At 48.4% G+C, this 17,564-nt stretch overlaps 1 protein-coding gene across 3 annotated transcripts in view; it reads left to right on the forward strand.

Moving 5' to 3' along the window:
- The window catches only part of NSMAF (neutral sphingomyelinase activation associated factor), a 44,645-nt gene that overhangs the window by 22,161 nt on the left and 4,920 nt on the right, over positions 1-17,564 (forward strand). For 2 of the 3 annotated variants that reach the window (XM_032470098.1, XM_032470096.1), the window contains 15 exons: positions 1,334-1,463; positions 3,153-3,224; positions 4,694-4,802; positions 6,728-6,904; positions 8,019-8,098; positions 8,619-8,709; positions 8,809-8,872; positions 9,813-9,864; positions 9,958-10,078; positions 10,477-10,608; positions 11,339-11,381; positions 11,690-11,853; positions 13,208-13,352; positions 14,607-14,665; positions 16,734-16,801. In XM_032470098.1, coding sequence (XP_032325989.1) covers positions 1,334-1,463; positions 3,153-3,224; positions 4,694-4,802; positions 6,728-6,904; positions 8,019-8,098; positions 8,619-8,709; positions 8,809-8,872; positions 9,813-9,864; positions 9,958-10,078; positions 10,477-10,608; positions 11,339-11,381; positions 11,690-11,853; positions 13,208-13,352; positions 14,607-14,665; positions 16,734-16,801 — 1,507 coding nt within the window. The remainder of the gene's footprint in view (positions 1-1,333; positions 1,464-3,152; positions 3,225-4,693; positions 4,803-6,727; positions 6,905-8,018; positions 8,099-8,618; positions 8,710-8,808; positions 8,873-9,812; positions 9,865-9,957; positions 10,079-10,476; positions 10,609-11,338; positions 11,382-11,689; positions 11,854-13,207; positions 13,353-14,606; positions 14,666-16,733; positions 16,802-17,564) is intronic. The other variant, XM_032470097.1, reaches the window with a different exon arrangement.

Raw genomic sequence — 17,564 nt, forward strand, 5'->3', positions numbered from 1 at the left:
TGCGCGCCGAGCACGTGCACTCTGTACCCTCCCCCACACCTGGCTCACTCTGACTCTTCCCGTGTCAGCTTAGCTGACACTTCTTCTGGGAAGTCTTTCTGACCCGCCAGGCTGTGATACGTACCTTCCGAAGGTGTCCCCTAAGACTGCGTTCTTACTGGTCTAATGGTTTTACTCATTTTTTTCTCCTTTTTGGGGGCTTTTCCAAGTGTCCAGTGTATTTTCTGCGAGTAACTGTGTCTTCCTACCAGCCTGTTCTTGTTTCTTGCCCTGTTTTGAGTAGGTTTCCTGACGTTATGTAGGTTTGGGCTCTGTCTGGTCTGTGGCTCCTCTGCGGTTCCCCCGTATGAATTACCGTGGCTTTCTGGTAACCTGGGCACCTGGTCGTGCCGGGTCCCGCACCGTATCTTCCTTTTTACCTTCTGTCTTCACTCTTCTTGGGCTTGTGCGCTTGTGTATAAATCTAGAGTCAGCTTCTCAAGTACCGTAAAGGAAAGCCTGCTGGGGTTTGACTGAGACGGCGCTCAGTCTCTCCGTTCACGTAGGTCTTGTCTACTGTCTTCCTTACGCAGCAGGACGGCGCAGCTGGCTGGTGCTTGTGGTCAGGGTGAGAGCCGGGAGGTCTCTCTCACGTCCTACCTGGAGAGGAAGCCTGTCCTGCCGTGTGCTTTTGTCCCACTTATAGGCGAGACTTTTTACCCCTGTTGTTTGACGATGTAATTGCCTTAAAATATCGATGAGTTGGGTGCTGCCCCTCTAGTTTTTTTTTTTTTTAATTAGTAAAACAAAAAGAAAATGGACTTTTGGACTCATTCGAGTAGTTTAGGGTCACCTTTGGTTTGACTGCAGGAACTCCACAGAGGCTGTACTTTGGACTGACTGACACTCAAGTAATTGTAGTCATGTACCCGCAGCCTTGCAACTGTGTGAGGTAAATGCTCCCTGTGAGCATGATTTATATGACTGTAAGAACAGGTCCTAAGGACACGAAAGTAGAAAATTATGTTCATGTAAGAACAGTTCCAGTCCTGACTCTTTGCGGGAGGAGTAAAGACTTCAGCTAAAGGGCTATTTGGTGTAGTTTACCCTCCTGTCTTCGGTGATACGTAACCTCTTCAGCTTTTTAAAAATCAAGTATTCATTATACCCTTTAAAAGAAAGTCAGTTTTATTTAAGTGGCTGATCTGTATCACCATTTTTTTTGTGTTAAATGTAGCGTTTAGACACACGTTCTGCAAAGTCACACTGCAGCTCGTCAGATAAAGTGACACCTAGGAAGTAGATCGAGTTCTGATTTTTTTCTTCTTGTTTTTGCTGGAAAATACATTCTCAGATTCCAGAGTGTCTCTGAAACGTTGCATATGGAGTGCAAAGCAGAGATGGTGACACCTCTGGTGACGAATCCTGGGCACGTGTGCGTCACTGACACCACCCTGTACTTTCAGCCTCTCAATGGGTACCCGGTGAGTCAGCCCACAGGCCAGGGGATGCGTCCTTCGCATCGCGGTGTTTGTCTTCAAGCCCTTTCCCGTGAACTTGACTTCACAGGCACCGAGTTCCCACGTCTTGGGGAGGATCAGAATTGCCCCCCCACCTCTGGTCAGGCTCCCCAAGTTCCCCTGATGCACGTGCACCCGAGTTTGAGCTCTCCTGGCCTATTTTCGGCCAGCTGGGGATCACTTGCTGTGTTGTGAAAAGAACCCCTGCCCCTCGTGACTTTGTAAAGGATCATTAGAGGTTTATGCCTCCTCAGGAGCACGTCTGCACGGGGGCAGTGAAATACGCTGAGATCAAGAGGAAATGGGTGTTTCCTGTGCCCACCTTGTATGTAAACCTAAGTCAAGATTTCTTGTTTGTCCTTAATTACAAACAAAATCTTCAGGTCGGAATCTTTCCCCAAGAAGCAGTCGGAGTGGTCCTCTCCCCAGGGCAGAGGTGCCTGTAGGGGGGGATTCTGTGATCGGGCGGCTGTGAAGCTCCTAGTACGATGGTGGAGACAGGCTTCTGTCACGGCTTTAGCCTCACGAGGTCAGAAGGTCGGGAGGAGCTCCGATTTCCGCACTCAGCCGTGCAGAGCTCAGGTGCTTCATCTAGACCTGGCCCCTGCTCAGAGTGGTTGATTGACAAGAGTAGAAGTCCTCAGACTCTCTGATCGTGCACTTGGACCATTCGGCCGGCAGCATCAATCAGAGCAGGACCGGTTCTGCCACAGAAGGCTACACCCTGGAAGGGCTACACACGTTCTCATCCTGTGTCACTGAAGCCCTAGTGCTTCCCAAGTGAAAGGTGGTGCTGTGACACTTGTGTCCACCAGGTGGTGGGGCACGCTCGCCCGGCCCTCCAGGGGGCACAGTGCACATGCTGCTGGCATTCTCTGCGCTGTAGTCGAGGGGCTTAGCCACCACTGTTGCTGTGGCTCAAGTCAAACCTTTTGCAGAAGTAACCGAGTGTGTGCACAGGGTCTGTGGTGTGAGCCGTGGTCCCTTCCCAGACCTCGGGGCTGGTCCTTGGCCAGTCTTCGGGCTCCTTCCACCCCTGCAGGTGCCTCTGAGGCTGCTCCACCCTCTCGCTTGGGAGGAGGAGGAGGGTGGATGTGTCACCTTTGAGCCAGTCTCAGTGCCTTTTCTGCCCTCATTCCTCTCTGCCTGGTGTTTTAAGACTCCAGAGAAGCAAGAAACATTTTCCTCCTTGTACAGAAGGTTTAGGGGCCCTGCTTAATACCACAGTTACTCATGAGCCGTAATACACTATAGTTTTTAAGGGGGTGAAAAACAGGATTCTTAAGGATGTATGTCGGTTCTGAGCAAACCGTAGGTCTGTAAAGACAGCAGGGTTCCTGAGAGTTGTCTGTACCAGCCCTGTACGCCTTCTCACTTGGCACCTTTGCAGTAACTGGAAGGGCAGAGGCATGTGGTATCATTTTGGGGTACTGAGTGGGGGCCCGGGGACTTGTCCACCGTCACAGAGCTGGTGGAAAAGGGCAGACCAGCATGTAAGGGGAGAGATGCCCTGTTCTGAGACCTCCCTGTCCAGCTGTTCCCGCGTTCACGTCAAGAAGGCAGGACTGTGTCCCCTTTGCCTCTTTCTGACACCGAGGGCGGCTTCTCGCTGTCAGAACGTTCGTGTGTGAGACCATCTTTTTACTTTTCAAGACACCCGTGGTCCAGATAACCCTCCAGGACGTCCGCCGCATCTACAAACGGAGGCACGGCCTCATGCCTTTGGTGAGTTCCCATGGGCCGTCTGTCGTGCAGGGTGACTGTCTGACCCTCCAGGTAGTCTCCTGACTTGTAAACACCTTGGGCATGTCTGGAAAGTGCAGATGTGTTGCGCTGTAAGCAAACAGGCTCTGAATCTTGCAGCGCCTTTTGGATGAGCTGGAAATTTATAAAGGTCAGAGGGCTGTTGGGAAAATGTTTTTGGCTCCAAGAGCAAGCAGGCTAGTGTGCTCTGGAGTCCCTCCGTCCCAAGTGCTCAGGGTTTCTGGGTTTGCATGGGGACAGTGCCTGCAGATCCAGTCCAGCACCACCCCCGGGTCTTGGCGCCTGGGTCTCCGAGTACAGTTTGGAAGCTGTTACCAGGTCAGCTCTCAGTGGAGTTGCCTTATATTCACTGTGACGTTATGCTAATTCAGCGCTCGGGCCTGGTGAGCGGGAGAAAGAGATAAAGAACCATTCACATCACATGGGCGGCTCTCCAGTCGCCCCCCTGAATAAGCACATCCCCTCTTCTGTTAGCCTCACCTGCTTCCTGTAGAAACCAGTCCCACGTGAGGCGTGGTCCCGGGGGGCTTTAATTTGACATCAACGTAAATCTGTCCTCTGAGGCTTAGCCAGTAAGTTGGTGGCATTACAAAAGCACTGCCGAATTTTAAGCGTATCATTTTTGCGTTTTGTGTTTGTGATGTTTAACTGTTTCCCTGCCTGTGTTACTTAAAAGGCCACTCTCCCCTTCCAGTGCTAATAGAGGATTAGGGAAACAGGTCCTATAAAAAATCTCTTCCTCTGGGCGTAGAGGTGTAGTCAGAAAAAGAGAAGAACCTGACGTTGCCTGAGTCCCTTCTGTGTCCTGGGTGATTCCTATACAGTGTTCGTTTACCTGCAGCCCCTGTGCGGTAGGTAATGCCCTGCTTTACCAAGAAATTGAGCCTCAAGTGTTCGCTTCCTCGGTTCCCTCAGCAGTAGCAGTGAAAGCCTGGAGTGGACCCTCGGGCAGCTCTGTGCTCACCCCTCCCCGTCTGTTCCCGTCCCATCTTGGCCCAACCAGCACATCCACACAGCTGGTTTCCTTAAGGATAATTGCAGCCTACTAAATGAAGGACTTGCTCAGTGATCCGTGTGTGAAATTGACATGATCATTATTTAATTTATAAAAGAAAGCTAAATATCTGTGTTGGAAGAAGATACAGAAAGACCTGGGTCAGCCAATTTTGAATTACAAAATCGCAGATTCAGAAATGCTGTTATCAGTAGCAATGTTCAGCACCAACAGGGCTTTCATGAAGTTGAGCTGGGATACACATCTTGTTCTTAGGACATTTGTGTGTATTGCTAAATCCGATTTGTAGTTGGAGAATATGCATATGAAACTGACAAAAAACAGAGAAGTTTAATTGGTGGCCTTGGTGGTGATGTCGCTTATACTGGGATTGAAAGGTGAATGCGGTTGGATTCTTTTCTTTCTGGACTTACAGGGCTTGGAAGTGTTCTGCACAGAAGATGACCTGTGTTCCGACATCTACCTGAAGTTCTACGAACCTCAAGACCGAGACGACCTCTACTTTTATATTGCTACGTATCTAGGTTTGGCGCTCACCCTTCATTTTATCTGTCCATGTGAAGGTCGTTCAAATCCCGAGTAACTGGGACAGGAAGGAACGAGAAGAAAAGTGCTGTCTTGAGAATCACCTCCCTGTGGTTCTGTTTATTTCTTCTCATCAGCAGCACTGGGTGGCAGAAAGGCATTTTAAAAAACTAAGGGAAACAAATGAAATTTGTTAATAATTCACTCCAATTCTGTATTTTAAAAACTCGTGATAAATATATTTAAATATTTTTCACATCTTAACAACCCCCCGATTGAACAGATTACAAAGAATCCCCTAATTACTTTTGATGTCCAGTTATGAAAACCAGGTCTGAGTTTCTTCATGGGAGACTGAGTTATCCAGTCATGTGTTTGTGATCATTAACTGTGGTCTTAAGTCACAAAGCTGGAAAAAGTACAAAAGGAACACATGAAAAGTATAACGCAGTCCCACGGGAATCGGTTTGCTTTTAACTAGTATTTCCACGATCTTCCATAGGAAATGTGAACTTTCCCACCTTTATCCGAGAGAACACCTGTGTTTTTCTTTTCAAGCATAAGCATGTTTAAGTTGTATGGCTGAATTAAATCCTTGCTTTCAGAGCTTCCCGTTGACTAGAATGGAATGACTTCTAAAAACAGACGTTGGGGTTTTGCTAACACCACCTGAGTTTTGTTTGCTGCCCTAGTGTCCAGAGAAGCCGTCTGCGCCCTATGCAGCATACTCCCTTAGAAAGGAAATTTTCCTGCAAGGAGGAATAGTTTATTTTCAATAAGGAACATACTTTGTTTTATAGTGGCTTTTAGAATTCATTATTTTTTTCTTCTCACATTAAGCTGTTCAGTTTAACTTAATGCATTAATGTAGCTTTGATACAAGTTTACTTTTATCTCCTGCCTGTGGATTTAATTTTTTTCATTTAACTTCTCTAACTCTAACAAGATTACAACAAAAAACTCAATTTTCATGGTGAGTCCTAAAAAAAAAAATCTCAAGTTAGAAAACTTGCCGTGGCCTAAAGAGTCTGCTTCTGTGACGCTGTTGGTTCTGCCTGAGTTTATTCCTCATATTGTCCAGACTTTCTCTGATGTGTTCTGAGAATGGAAAATCAGAGGATGCATGTTGTGATTTTTTTTTTTAAGCCCTTTCCTAGTAGCTGATTAGAGAAGAAACTTGGCAAAATAAATAAAAATAAATATTGAATCAACGAATGACTTAGATACGTTGCTTGATGCAGCCAATAAAAAGCAAAATTTCCTGAACAAAATAGAACAGTTGACTCATTTTACAGGAAAGTTATTGTCAGTGCCACACGGTCTGTGATTCCATTTTTCGTGTGGTCTTTCTGGCTCTGCGGGGTTGAGAAATTGCTTCCTCCCGACACAGACCTGTTTTCTCCCTCAGCAGTTTTTATTCTTTTCCTTATTCCTCATTTGCATAAATAATATGTAGTCGTTCACAAATTCACAATAATACCCCTCTTCCAGATCTGAAAGAAAACTGGAAGATTTTTGTTTTGATTTCGTTAAAAATGGAGGAAACAAACTTTTACAGTCATGGCTTCTTAAGGGCAGTGAAACTCAAGCCCATTTGGAGGGGTTCTTTGTTAGCACGTGTTGTAGCCTGTATGTAACATAGCAAATATTTCGTTACCATGTAATATTTATACATTTGCTCCACACTTTCATACTTGCTTTACAGCATGTATTTAACAGGTATGATAAGTTTTATATCCTGTATTTAGTAAGTTTCCCTCCTGGATCTTGGAGATGCTCATTCTTAACAGAACAGATCGTAGCCTGCTTTTCTTGTTCTAAAATGGGCTTTTCAAAGATGGGTGGGAGGGTCTGCATGGGAAACATCGGCAGGGCTGTCACGTGCGTGCGGGCGCAGCAGTGACCCAGCGGCCTGTCCCCGCAGAGCACCACGTGGCGGAGCGCTCGGCCGAGAGCTACACGCTGCAGTGGCAGCGGGGGCACCTGTCCAACTACCAGTACCTGCTGCACCTCAACAGCCTGGCCGACCGCAGCTGCAACGACCTCTCCCAGTACCCGGTGTTCCCCTGGGTGGTCAGCGACTACAGCAGCCCCGAGCTGGGTAAGGGCCCCCCGCGCTCAGCGCAGAGAGGACGGGCCACCGTGGGGCCACGTCATGGTTCCTGAGCAGAGTCAATTCCGTGGCCGCCTTACCGCGCGGGGTGGCCGGTCTCCCCTCCGCGACACCGGAGAAGTGTTATGTGAATTCCACGCATCCGTATGTTTCTTACTGTCGCTGAGTTTTTCTAGTCCTGAAAAAAAGTACTCACCTACTTCTTGAAGGACACACCCAGAAAACATGCATGTAATTTTAAGCCTGTGTGACCATTATTACCTCTTATTACCTCTTAGTACCACGTTGTGAAATAGTTAAGTTTTTCACTTGGAAAATTGCATCTCAGGTTATATTATTTTTAAATTCACATTCAGAAATGTGATTACTGAACGGAATAGCTATTCATGATGGGACTCTTAGAAAGTACTGACTCAAAGGAGGAAGTAAAAATGATCAATTATTACATTACTGAGAGATGATTGTTTTAACTTTGTGGTGTATAGACTGCATTCTCAAATTATTTTAATAGAATGTGATTGTAACTTTATTTTGTAATATCTTAAAATTAGATATTGTGAGCAATAAATTACTTTTGGCAGTTCATAAATTGAACTCTTGTACTTGAAAGGGGTAACAGAAGGTAACATTTTCTAGGAACACAATTTATTTCTGATAATGTTCAGGTCTCCAGTTCTCGAATTATGCTGTTGTCACAGAATAATAATATTCACTGTGATTCATACCTAAAAAGTAAATCTTGGCAGAAGAATAATGGCTTTTGAAATTTGTTTATTTTTGTTGTTGTTTTACTTGGAATGTAGTTTTTTTTTAATCAGGTCTCTTTATAAAAATCAATATGCAGGGTATTTTCACATTAGAGATGTTACCTGAGCGGCTGTCACTAACTTAAAACGCCCACATTCTAACCTTAATAGCTGTATAAATAACCATAGGAAATACTGTAATTCTAATGGGTCTGTCTTGATTTTTTTAAAAATGATTTATTATTTGGAAATAAATGTGTGCGTGCGAGTCAGTTCAGGGAGATAAGGTTAAGTATAAACTTGCTTGCTTTACTTATTTGAATTCATTACGTTTTAAACATTTGTTTATTTTATAGATTTGTCAAATCCAGGAACCTTCCGGGACCTCAGTAAGCCAGTAGGGGCCCTCAATAAGGAACGGCTGGAGAGGCTGCTGGTATGTGGGCTCGGGGGCTCCTCGTTTCTGAGCAGCCGGGAGCCCTGGCCTGGTTTCTGTAGCACCTGGAGCTCTTTTCTTGCAGACTTAGGGCGGGTCTATCCCAAGGGACCAAAGGGTCCGCGCGGGTTTTTTCTCCCTCCCATCTCTGCCCGCTGCCGTCCTTGCCCCATGAGTTTTGCTGCTCACCATTTGCATTTTTGCCTCCGATCCAGGAGGTAAGAGGCTGAGCTGATTTATTTTCCTGAGGGTGCTCTCGGGTGAATTGCACAGGAGATGCATGAAATTTCTTCTCTTCAGTCCAGCCCCAACATTGTTACCCCCTGGGCCAAGAAAACCAAGACCCTTCTGGCAGGAATGCTGTGTTTATTCAGATCCCCGCTCTTTGTCATGGTCTCCTGTTCCTGCCCAGGAGAGAAGCGAGGGGATAGAATGTATCCGCGCCGGGACTCCTGCAGGCTTTTGCTGCCGGAGTCACGGCCGCGCGCACCCAGCAGCACTCGTGCTCCGTGTGTTGCAGGCGCGCTACCAGGAGATGCCGGAGCCCAAGTTCATGTACGGCAGCCACTACTCCTCCCCGGGCTACGTGCTGTTCTATCTTGTGAGGATCGGTAAGATGCCGTCGCCACTCCCGGTTCAGCGTTATTTCACGTGGACTCTTCCGCGAGGCTGTGATCGTGATCCCAACTCTGATTTTTCTCCCCCTCTAGCGCCAGAGTACATGCTATGTCTGCAGAATGGAAGATTCGATAACGCAGATAGAATGTTCAACAGGTGTGCCGCGATGCCTCGCCTAACACCCCTTACGCTTTCTAATTACGCATGCGCAGTGTGTTCACGTCTGAACCCTAGATACAAACAAAAATGGAAGGAAATGTAAAAAAACACTGCAGAAATTGCTCCGCCTGTTCCTCTCAGGCTTTGTATGGCCGTGTGTGTGTACGTGTGAATGTGAGAACATGTTTTAAATACAGGGTTTTGTCCTGCCTTTTGTAGCTTCATATTAGATCTTGAAGTTTTTCCCATATTATTAGATGTTCTTCAAAAAAGTGATTTTTTTAAAATTACTGTATCACTTCCTAACCTATGCCGTAATTCACTTGAACTCTTTATTTTAGCTGTTTCTCTATTGGACATTTAGAGCGTTTCCAACATTTCATTATTGTAAATAATCCTGCTGTGAATTGAATACAATCCCCCATGTGTGTTTAAGTAATTTTTCTTATTATAAAGTAATATTTTCTTACCCAAAATAATCAGAGAATATAAAGAAGAAAATTAAGTTCGCTGGGCATCTGACCATGCAGAGATGATACTCATTGTGTTCATCTTTTGGTCTGTGTCTTTCCAACCTTTTTCGAAGCTCTGCATGTGTTTATTTATAGCCCATTTTTGAAATGAGCTATTAAAATAGTCATGCTCAGTTTTCAGTGTTTAAGCACCTGCCTCCAGTGGCCCCCTGATGAGGCTGTGGTGTTGGGGGGGCTCCCGACCTGGCCTTGGAGACGTCCCCTCTGGGTCCATGTCCTGGCCCCGTGGTCCCTCCCTGAGTGGGCCCAGGGTTTTCTCTTCTGTCGCAGGTGGACCCTCATGTGGGTATGGGGAAATCATGAGTTACCGAGAGTGTACCTAGAAGCCGGGCTCCCAGACAGTGCTGCTGCTGCTGCTTCCATACCCTTGATTCAAAATCACTGTCACCTTTTTTCACATTCAGTATCGCAGAAACTTGGAAAAACTGTTTGGATGGTGCAACCGATTTTAAAGAGGTGAGCAGTCCCCACGCTAATGGTTCACCGGACTGGTGGTTTCTAACGGCTTTAAAAATGTTGTTCTTCCCCCCCCCCCCCCGAAACTTTCAGCTGATTCCGGAGTTCTACGGTGATGACGTCAGCTTTTTAATCAATAGTCTGAAGCTGGATTTGGGGAAGAGACAAGGAGGGCAGATGGTTGATGACGTCAAGCTTCCCCCGTGGGCGCGGAGTGAGTACCAGTTAGACGTACTGAGTCAGGCAAGTCCTCTGCCTGGCAGTGCGGTCTCAGTATGACTAATTAATTATTCAATTGCCTAGATTTTAAAAAATAACATTATAATTCTGTCTAAATGAGGTAACAGTCTTATTCCAAATTGTAAGTATCCTGAGTCTATGATGTAAAAACATTTACTATGTATTGGAGAGACCTGAATGTTGTGAAAATCATTTTTGCCACAACTCCCCCTCAAATTTATATTATATATGATGGGAGGGAATAACCTCACTAAGCAAGAAACACGTCCCTCTTGCTGATCCCAGAAGCGCTATCTGCCCATGGACAGACAGAAGAAACGGGAGAAAGTCAAAGGGTGACTTGGGCTGATTCAGCCGTGTCTGACCTCCTAGGTCCCGAGGACTTTCTGCGGAAGAGCAGGGAGGCACTGGAGAGCAGCTACGTGTCCGAGCACCTGCACGAGTGGATCGACCTCGTGTTCGGCTACAAGCAGAAAGGAGGGGACGCAGTTGGAGCCCACAACGGTGGGTCCCTGTCGTCCACACTTCACTTAGCGTTTAAACAGAAGCAAACCAAAAACGAGTTCAGAATGGTCCAGCTTACTTCCTGCGCAGAAGCACCTTGTCTCAGCAGGCAGTGCCCGCTGGCTCAGGGACCCCGATCAGACACTGAGGGTAAAAGAGGAGGAAGGACTGTCGCCTGGAGATCACCTGCTTCTCTGTGGTCCCAAGAAGTCTTTCTCTAAAGTCTTGTAATTCTAGCTTGTACTCCCATCCCATTCAGTCGTTTCTCTCAGAGCTCAGTCTGAGTACGCTAGAACAGCCACCTCAGTTCCTAAGAAGGCCCCAGAGTTTCTTTTTAACTGAGCAGAAGGAAGCCGGCAGCCCTCACCTGCTCCTCATGTAGTTCTCACCTCCTCCGGACTTCCCGACGCAGGTAACGGGGACGTGGGGCCGACCCCTGGCACACCTGGCCGGGCCGGGCTCCCCCGGAGCAGAGGGGCACTGACCCAGAAAGACCCTGGGACGACAGGTGATCTCAGCGCCAGGTACACTGCTGCTCAGGGAAAGATAATAGTTCAGGCTGATTTTTTACCCACGTTGGAGATTACTAGGCTGTTTTGCAGAATGAAATTCAGTTTCTTTGAATAAAAGTTTAAAATTGCTGAGTTTTTGCAATTCTCAACGGAGCATATGTTCTAACAAAAGGGTTCCTCTTTCAGCCATGTTCTATCTCACATCTCTTTTTTTACAGTATTTCATCCCCTGACCTACGAAGGAGGCGTAGACTTGAACAGGTACTTGTGTGTCTGTAAGGGGTTTCTGTTTACAAATTGCCTCTTTGTCTAAATGATGGATGTGGTTATTTGATACTAAGGGATGGAAATCTGACACTGAACTGTAGCTTGCTTTCACCGTTATGTAAGTTGCTGAGCCTCAGAAACTTACCTGCCGACCTGGGGTACAGTGCAGACAACCCTGCACGTAGCCACTGTTACCGTCGGAGGGTTCATCTCGCCCCTGTTACTCTGTGTTGTCTGGGGTTCCTGCTTCTGGGGAGCTTGAACCTGCTGCTTCACCACGTCGCTTCTCCTCTGTCCTAAAGCATGGAGGACCCTGACGAGAAGGTGGCCGTGCTCACCCAGATCCTGGAGTTCGGACAGACACCCAAACAGCTCTTTGCGACTCCGCATCCTCGAAGGATCACCCCTAGGTTTAAAAGTGGGTCCCAGCCCTCGAGTTGTAACGCGTCCACAGCCGATTCTCCAGGTAACTTTTGTAAGGAGAGCGATCGGGAGCGTCTTCTGTTTCTTTTCTGATTAAGGTGTTTCTGAAGATTCTGGAGTAGACACGAAACAGGGACATTGGGCGGCTCAGAGGTGATTCTGTTTTACCTCTGACTGCGTTTCTCCTGCAGACAGACCACCCTATTTTTGTTGTTTGGTTTGTTTTTAACTTTTGACCTTAGAGGAGATCAGTCGCTTTTATTTTTTGGTGATTTAATCTGGGGCTCAGCAGTGTTTTGCGTTGTTGTTACGTCCTCTTCCTTTCCTGTGGTTTCCCAAGCTGGTGTTGGATTCTTGGCTGTCCGTCCCCTTTTTCTCATCCACCCGTCCCGGCCGTGGCCGCCTTAACGGTCACATCGCCCTTCTCTACCCCAGAGCATCCGGTACCCCAGATGCAGATCGTGAAGTCAAGGCGCTCTGATTTCTTCACCTGGTTCTATTTTCCTAGTCAGTCATTTACAGAGTGTGCCAGGCATGTGCTTGGGGCAGAGCTGAACCTGACTGTTCTGAGATCTGGTGTTTGGAAAGAGAGGAGAGAATATACCGTTGCCCGGCTGTCGTGTTTTACGTTGCACAGGAGACAGCCTCGCACAGCAGGCTCCCGGGAGGGGTCTGACACCATGAAACCTCGGGAGCAGAAGTGCATGGTCCCTTCCTGTCTCCAGTCCTCTCTGCCCCAGGCCTGTCCAGGCTTCTCAGGCCACACGGCCGGCGAGGCGCTCAGCTGCGGAGGCGGCACTCCCTGCGGTCGCGTGACCCGCGCTGGCCACGAGCACTTCCCTAAGGAGAAAGCCCCACGGACTAAGTCAGAGAGACCACAGGATTACCTCGCGGTGCCTTAGACCCGTGCTCTGCTGAGTCACAGGGCGCTCCCCGCCGGGATTATTTAAAAGGGCGATGGCTGCTGCCCTTAAACAGAAGTGAGGGGACCACTTGGCTAGGCCTGCCCCAGGGGCACAGCCATGATTGGCTTCATCTCTTCTTTTTCCCTCTCAAAACTAAACCCAAAACCAGCCTGCAGTGTTCTTAGGGAGCTGTCAGGTTTTTGCAAAGATTATCATCGGTCTTGTGTGTCCTGAGGCTCCTAACTCGGGGGCCTGCTGAAAGCTGCAAACCTCGGTAAAGGTACAAAAGCACTGTAGTGGTCAGAGACACTTCTTAGTCTTTCCGCGAATGATTTTTATTGAGATCACATACCTTCTTCTCCCTCGACAAACGTGGAGCCATCGAACAGCGCCCTTGAGAGCAGTTCTGTCTGGGGGCGTTGCGCTTTGCTGGTTGTTTGATTCTAACAGAAAATACTGTGGCCTGAGGCTCACGGTCTCTGGCGTTGTTAGAGAGGCGGCGGCTGACTCGGCTGCCGCTGGATGCAGTCTCTCCAGGTGAAGAGTCTTTTGAAGACCTGACGGAGGAGAGCAGAACGCTGGCCTGGAGCAACATCACCAAACTGCAGCTGTACGAGCAGCACAGGATCCACAAAGAGTGAGTGAGCACGTGTGCGCCCGCGGCGGCCTCGGCCGGGGGGCCTGGCGCCACTGAGTCCAGGGCGAGCGCTCTCTCAGAGCCGTGCTGACTGCTGTCTGTGCCCCTCAGATGTCCACAGTGACCAGCCATCTGAGGTCAGAGTGACCAGGAAGGTTTGGCACAAGACAGATGTGTGTCATTTGTGCCCTCGGTCATTCTGGAGCACGAGACGGGGTCTGCAGACAGCAGGTGGCCGGGTGCCTCTCTGGTGGGCGCATGGCCCCCTGGGTCCATGAGAATGTGAAGCTTCAGGAGAAACGCTGTCCCTTACCACCATGTTGCATATGCTGATATTGTTGGGGAAAATCCAGCTTTTTAAAAAAAAATGATAACCAGTGTGCACGCAACACGTGCGCGCACACACGAAAATGTAGCTTTTTTAAAAAATGATAACAAATGTGCGTGCATACACACACCCACACAACATTGCAAATCTCACAAGAATTTACAAAAAAACCCACTTTACTTCCAAAACCTCGGGCTTGCTGTCGGCCTCAGCGGGTCTCCCCTGTGCAGGTAGAGGGATGGGGAGGGGCCTGAGAAGCGCTGACCTGGCCTGACCCGGCCTGTCCCAGGTGGGAAGCCCGGGCCCAGGGACGAGACCGTTGTCCTGCTCCATGTCCAGTCTGACGTTCCATTGTCAGGCTCACCGTCGGTCATGAGTGGGACTCAACAGCCAGGCCCCATCGGAGCACTGGCCCCAGACCAGAGCACAGCCTCCGGAAGGGGACTCATAGCCCCACCTGGCTGGTTGGAATTTGTTGATGCTTTCCTTTCCTCGACTTCTCTAAATGGCACGTAGGAAGGGGCCTTATGCTCCGAGGCCGTGAGGACACAAATGAACCTTTAAGAGGACATGCGGGCCGCACAGTGGCCTTGTCACTGGGCAGAAGCGAGTGAGGCGTTCCAGTAACATGGTTGCTGGCAGCTGGTTCCCTGGTGTCACACGTGTGTGTCCGACCTCGCACGTCCCCGGCAGTGGCCTGGGGAGGGAGAGTGGGTGGTCCCAGCCCCAGGTGTTACTAGAACAGGATGAGGGGCCGCCGCCTGTGACTTGGCCGCGGCTGGTCTCAGGTGGGCCACAGCCAGCATTCACGTCATGAAGGAAAGGGGACAGCAGCTCGGACTGAACCCACTCAGATCAAGGCCCTGGAGAGACGGCTGTCCTGGCACACGGTTGATGGTAATTTATAAAACTTTGTCTTCAAACAGGGCAGTCACTGGAATCGCAGTCTCCTGCAACGGCTCGTCCGTCTTCACAACCTCACAAGGTATGTCCTCCTGCCTGAAGACGGGCTCCTTCACTCCGTCTGGACTGTCCCTGCTTCTGCTGCCTCCACGGGGAATAAATTACGAGCAGTTAATTGGTGGTTGATGCCATACAATTCCATGGTGATTTGCCCAAAACAATACTGGGAAAACACCTTTCTGTGGCTGGCAAGGTTTCCCAGAATCAAAGGGACAGGCAACAGGTCCCGCCCCCCGGGTCCCACCCCAGGCGTCACAGGTAGGGAGCCAGATGTGCTGTTGGGCTTTTGTTTTTGTCACTCAGCGTATATTCCAGCGTGTTGACTGCAGGACTCAGCTCGAAGTCTAAGTCACACATTGTTAATGGGCTTAGGTGTTATCAGAATTGTGCAAAAGCCCTGCCGTGGCCCAAGGAAGAGGACATGTAACTGCATCTTAATGGCACGTTAGAATTTCACTGTTTTGATCTCATAAAGAGACTAAGCATTAAGCACCTCCTGCCGTCTACAGCCATGCTTTTCCGGGCAGGGTGCACAGTATGTCATTAAAGCACATCTTGTCCCCGTCCTGCCCTAAGCTTGGTGACAGGCCCTCTGCAGAGTGAAGGTGAGAAGGGAAGGGTTCTAAGACAGCTGCTTGGCCGAGCTGGTAGCTGGCTGTGAGTAGCTGGCTGCCTGTCCTTCAGTCTTCGTTGCAAGAAAGTGTGTTTTTCGTCCACTAAGTGAGAGAAGGCGCTGTCCTAGCACCCATTTCCGGGCGAATCAAAATTGCCGCTCCCAGACTCTGCCTGTGGTTCCGCCTCCATGGCGTGTTCTTCCTGCCTCGTTCAAATACGATCTCAGATTTTGTAACACAAAACTCCACGAGGCACGGAAGACGACTCTGCCGGAGACCAGAGGAGGCCCACGCCCTGCCCAGGGTGCAGGGGTCACCTGGACGATGGCGCTCTGACGGGAGGAGGCCATGGTGCTTTGCCAGGAGTCCTCCCCACTGAGCTTGCCAATGTTTTAACCCAAGACAAAACGCTTTATCTTTGAGTGAAGCCTGCATTCTTGGCTGGATTTGTCTGTCGTGGCTCGTTAAATCCTTCAGCTCCCTGTACTCACGTGACCTTGTAAACTGAGTTTTACAAGCACCCAGGCTTTAAACCTCTGAGGCCTGTTTAGCATATTGCTTCGTTGTGAACTGGCCAACGACCAGGGAGTGGGGGTGTCTTGGTCAAAAGCTTTTGTTTTTTCTGGTTTTTCCTTCGCTCTTACTAATCCATGTGACCGGTTTATTTGCACTGACATTTACACTCGTGTTGCTGCTGGACACGCATCCGGTGTGTAGACACTTGGGCCACCACGGGCCCCGGCGCCTGGGAGAGCCGCCGGCCAGGCTGGGGGATGGTTTCCTACGCATGTCCCGGCTCACTCCTGTGTGTTGCTGTCGCAAAACTTAGGTTGAAATACTCAGTTTTACTACACAGAGGAAAGTAGAAATTACTTAAAGCTCATGCTGACCTGTTCTGTGTCACGTTGTGTGTTTCCAGATGAGGAAACGTGCTGTTACGTATTTCGGACGCGGGGTGTTGGGAGCACATTGTGGTTTGCGGGTCTTGGTGTGGAGCTTGTCTGGGTGCACCTTTTTAAAGCTTCTGTTAGCAAGGAAGTTAAACGCTTGGACATTTCAATCCCTAGTTTAGTATTTAGGAAGTTAGCGGTTCCTGTCCACAGATGCTAATTCAGTACAAGGATATCACACCATAATTGGGTTTTTAAAAAAAAATTAAATATTTTAAAAGCTATTTTAAAAACATTTAAAAAAAATTTTTTTGTTTTCTTTAATGTTAAAATTGCTATTTTCCTGTTCTTTAGCTTATTTATAAGTTACTAGACTTAACTCTGCATTCGGCCGTGGCTTTAGGCTAATCTGTGTGTCATAGGTCACAGACCTTCAGAGATGTCTGGGGTGTCCTGGGGGGCGGCCCTCGGCGTCTCGCCCGTCATCCCCCCCACCTCCCCCAGTGCCTCGCATGCACTTGCTGGTCAGTATCTGTAAAGGTCAGGAAATCTTTCTTACATGTTTGCTTTGTCATTATTAAATCAGACTCCACGCTGAAGATGTTTTCCAAAGAATCCAAGATGCTACAAAGAAGTATATCATTTTCAAATATGGTGAGTTGAGGTCATTTTAACTTTGCATCTGTGTTACGACAGAAATTCACGGAGCGGCTTGTTTTATACACACACGTGTATGACATTTTGCTTCCTCCCAGACAGTCGGGTTTGTTCCCGTGCGGTAGCTACGGAATGCCTCAGCTCGATGACTCCTAAGTTAAATTAGAAGTTTTTCCAGGCATTCTCATTCTCATAATATTGTGATTTCATTTGTCACTTTTTAAAAAAATTTAAAGTGCTACCCAGTAGAATTCTCCTTAATCTTCCCTTTTCTGGGAACTGTCAGACTAAATGCTTGTGTGTTACAGAATTTAACGCATTTCTGAGTTGGCAGGATACCTACTGACTAGAAAACCAGTTCTTCTGAAAAAACACATTTTGTTGTTAATGTCGGTCATCTGAAAGCTACTGCAGTTCCCTAAAGACTTCCGGAAGGTTCCCTTTCCCCCCGAGTCCGTGCCCCAGAGTGTGTGTTTGGATCCTGGCCTGCATCCCCACGATTCACTCCGACATGGTCGGAGGCGCCTGGCCCAGGGCAGCAAGGGCGCCCGGAGCCCCGAGAACCGTCAGGGTGGGTCTTCGTACACTTGACACACTTTGACTTCCTTTCCTACATTTTGGAGGAAGCTCGGCAACTGGAATCAGCCAGTTGAAAAGAAACTTCGCAAATATGAGGAAGGCCAACACAAAGAGAATTTGAGCATTAATTTGGGGGAGGAACTTATGAAATCATTTTACCACATTAAGGATTCACTGCTTT

This window comes from Camelus ferus, chromosome 29 (genome assembly GCF_009834535.1).
Source record: "Camelus ferus isolate YT-003-E chromosome 29, BCGSAC_Cfer_1.0, whole genome shotgun sequence".
NCBI classification, from domain to species: Eukaryota; Metazoa; Chordata; class Mammalia; order Artiodactyla; family Camelidae; genus Camelus; species Camelus ferus.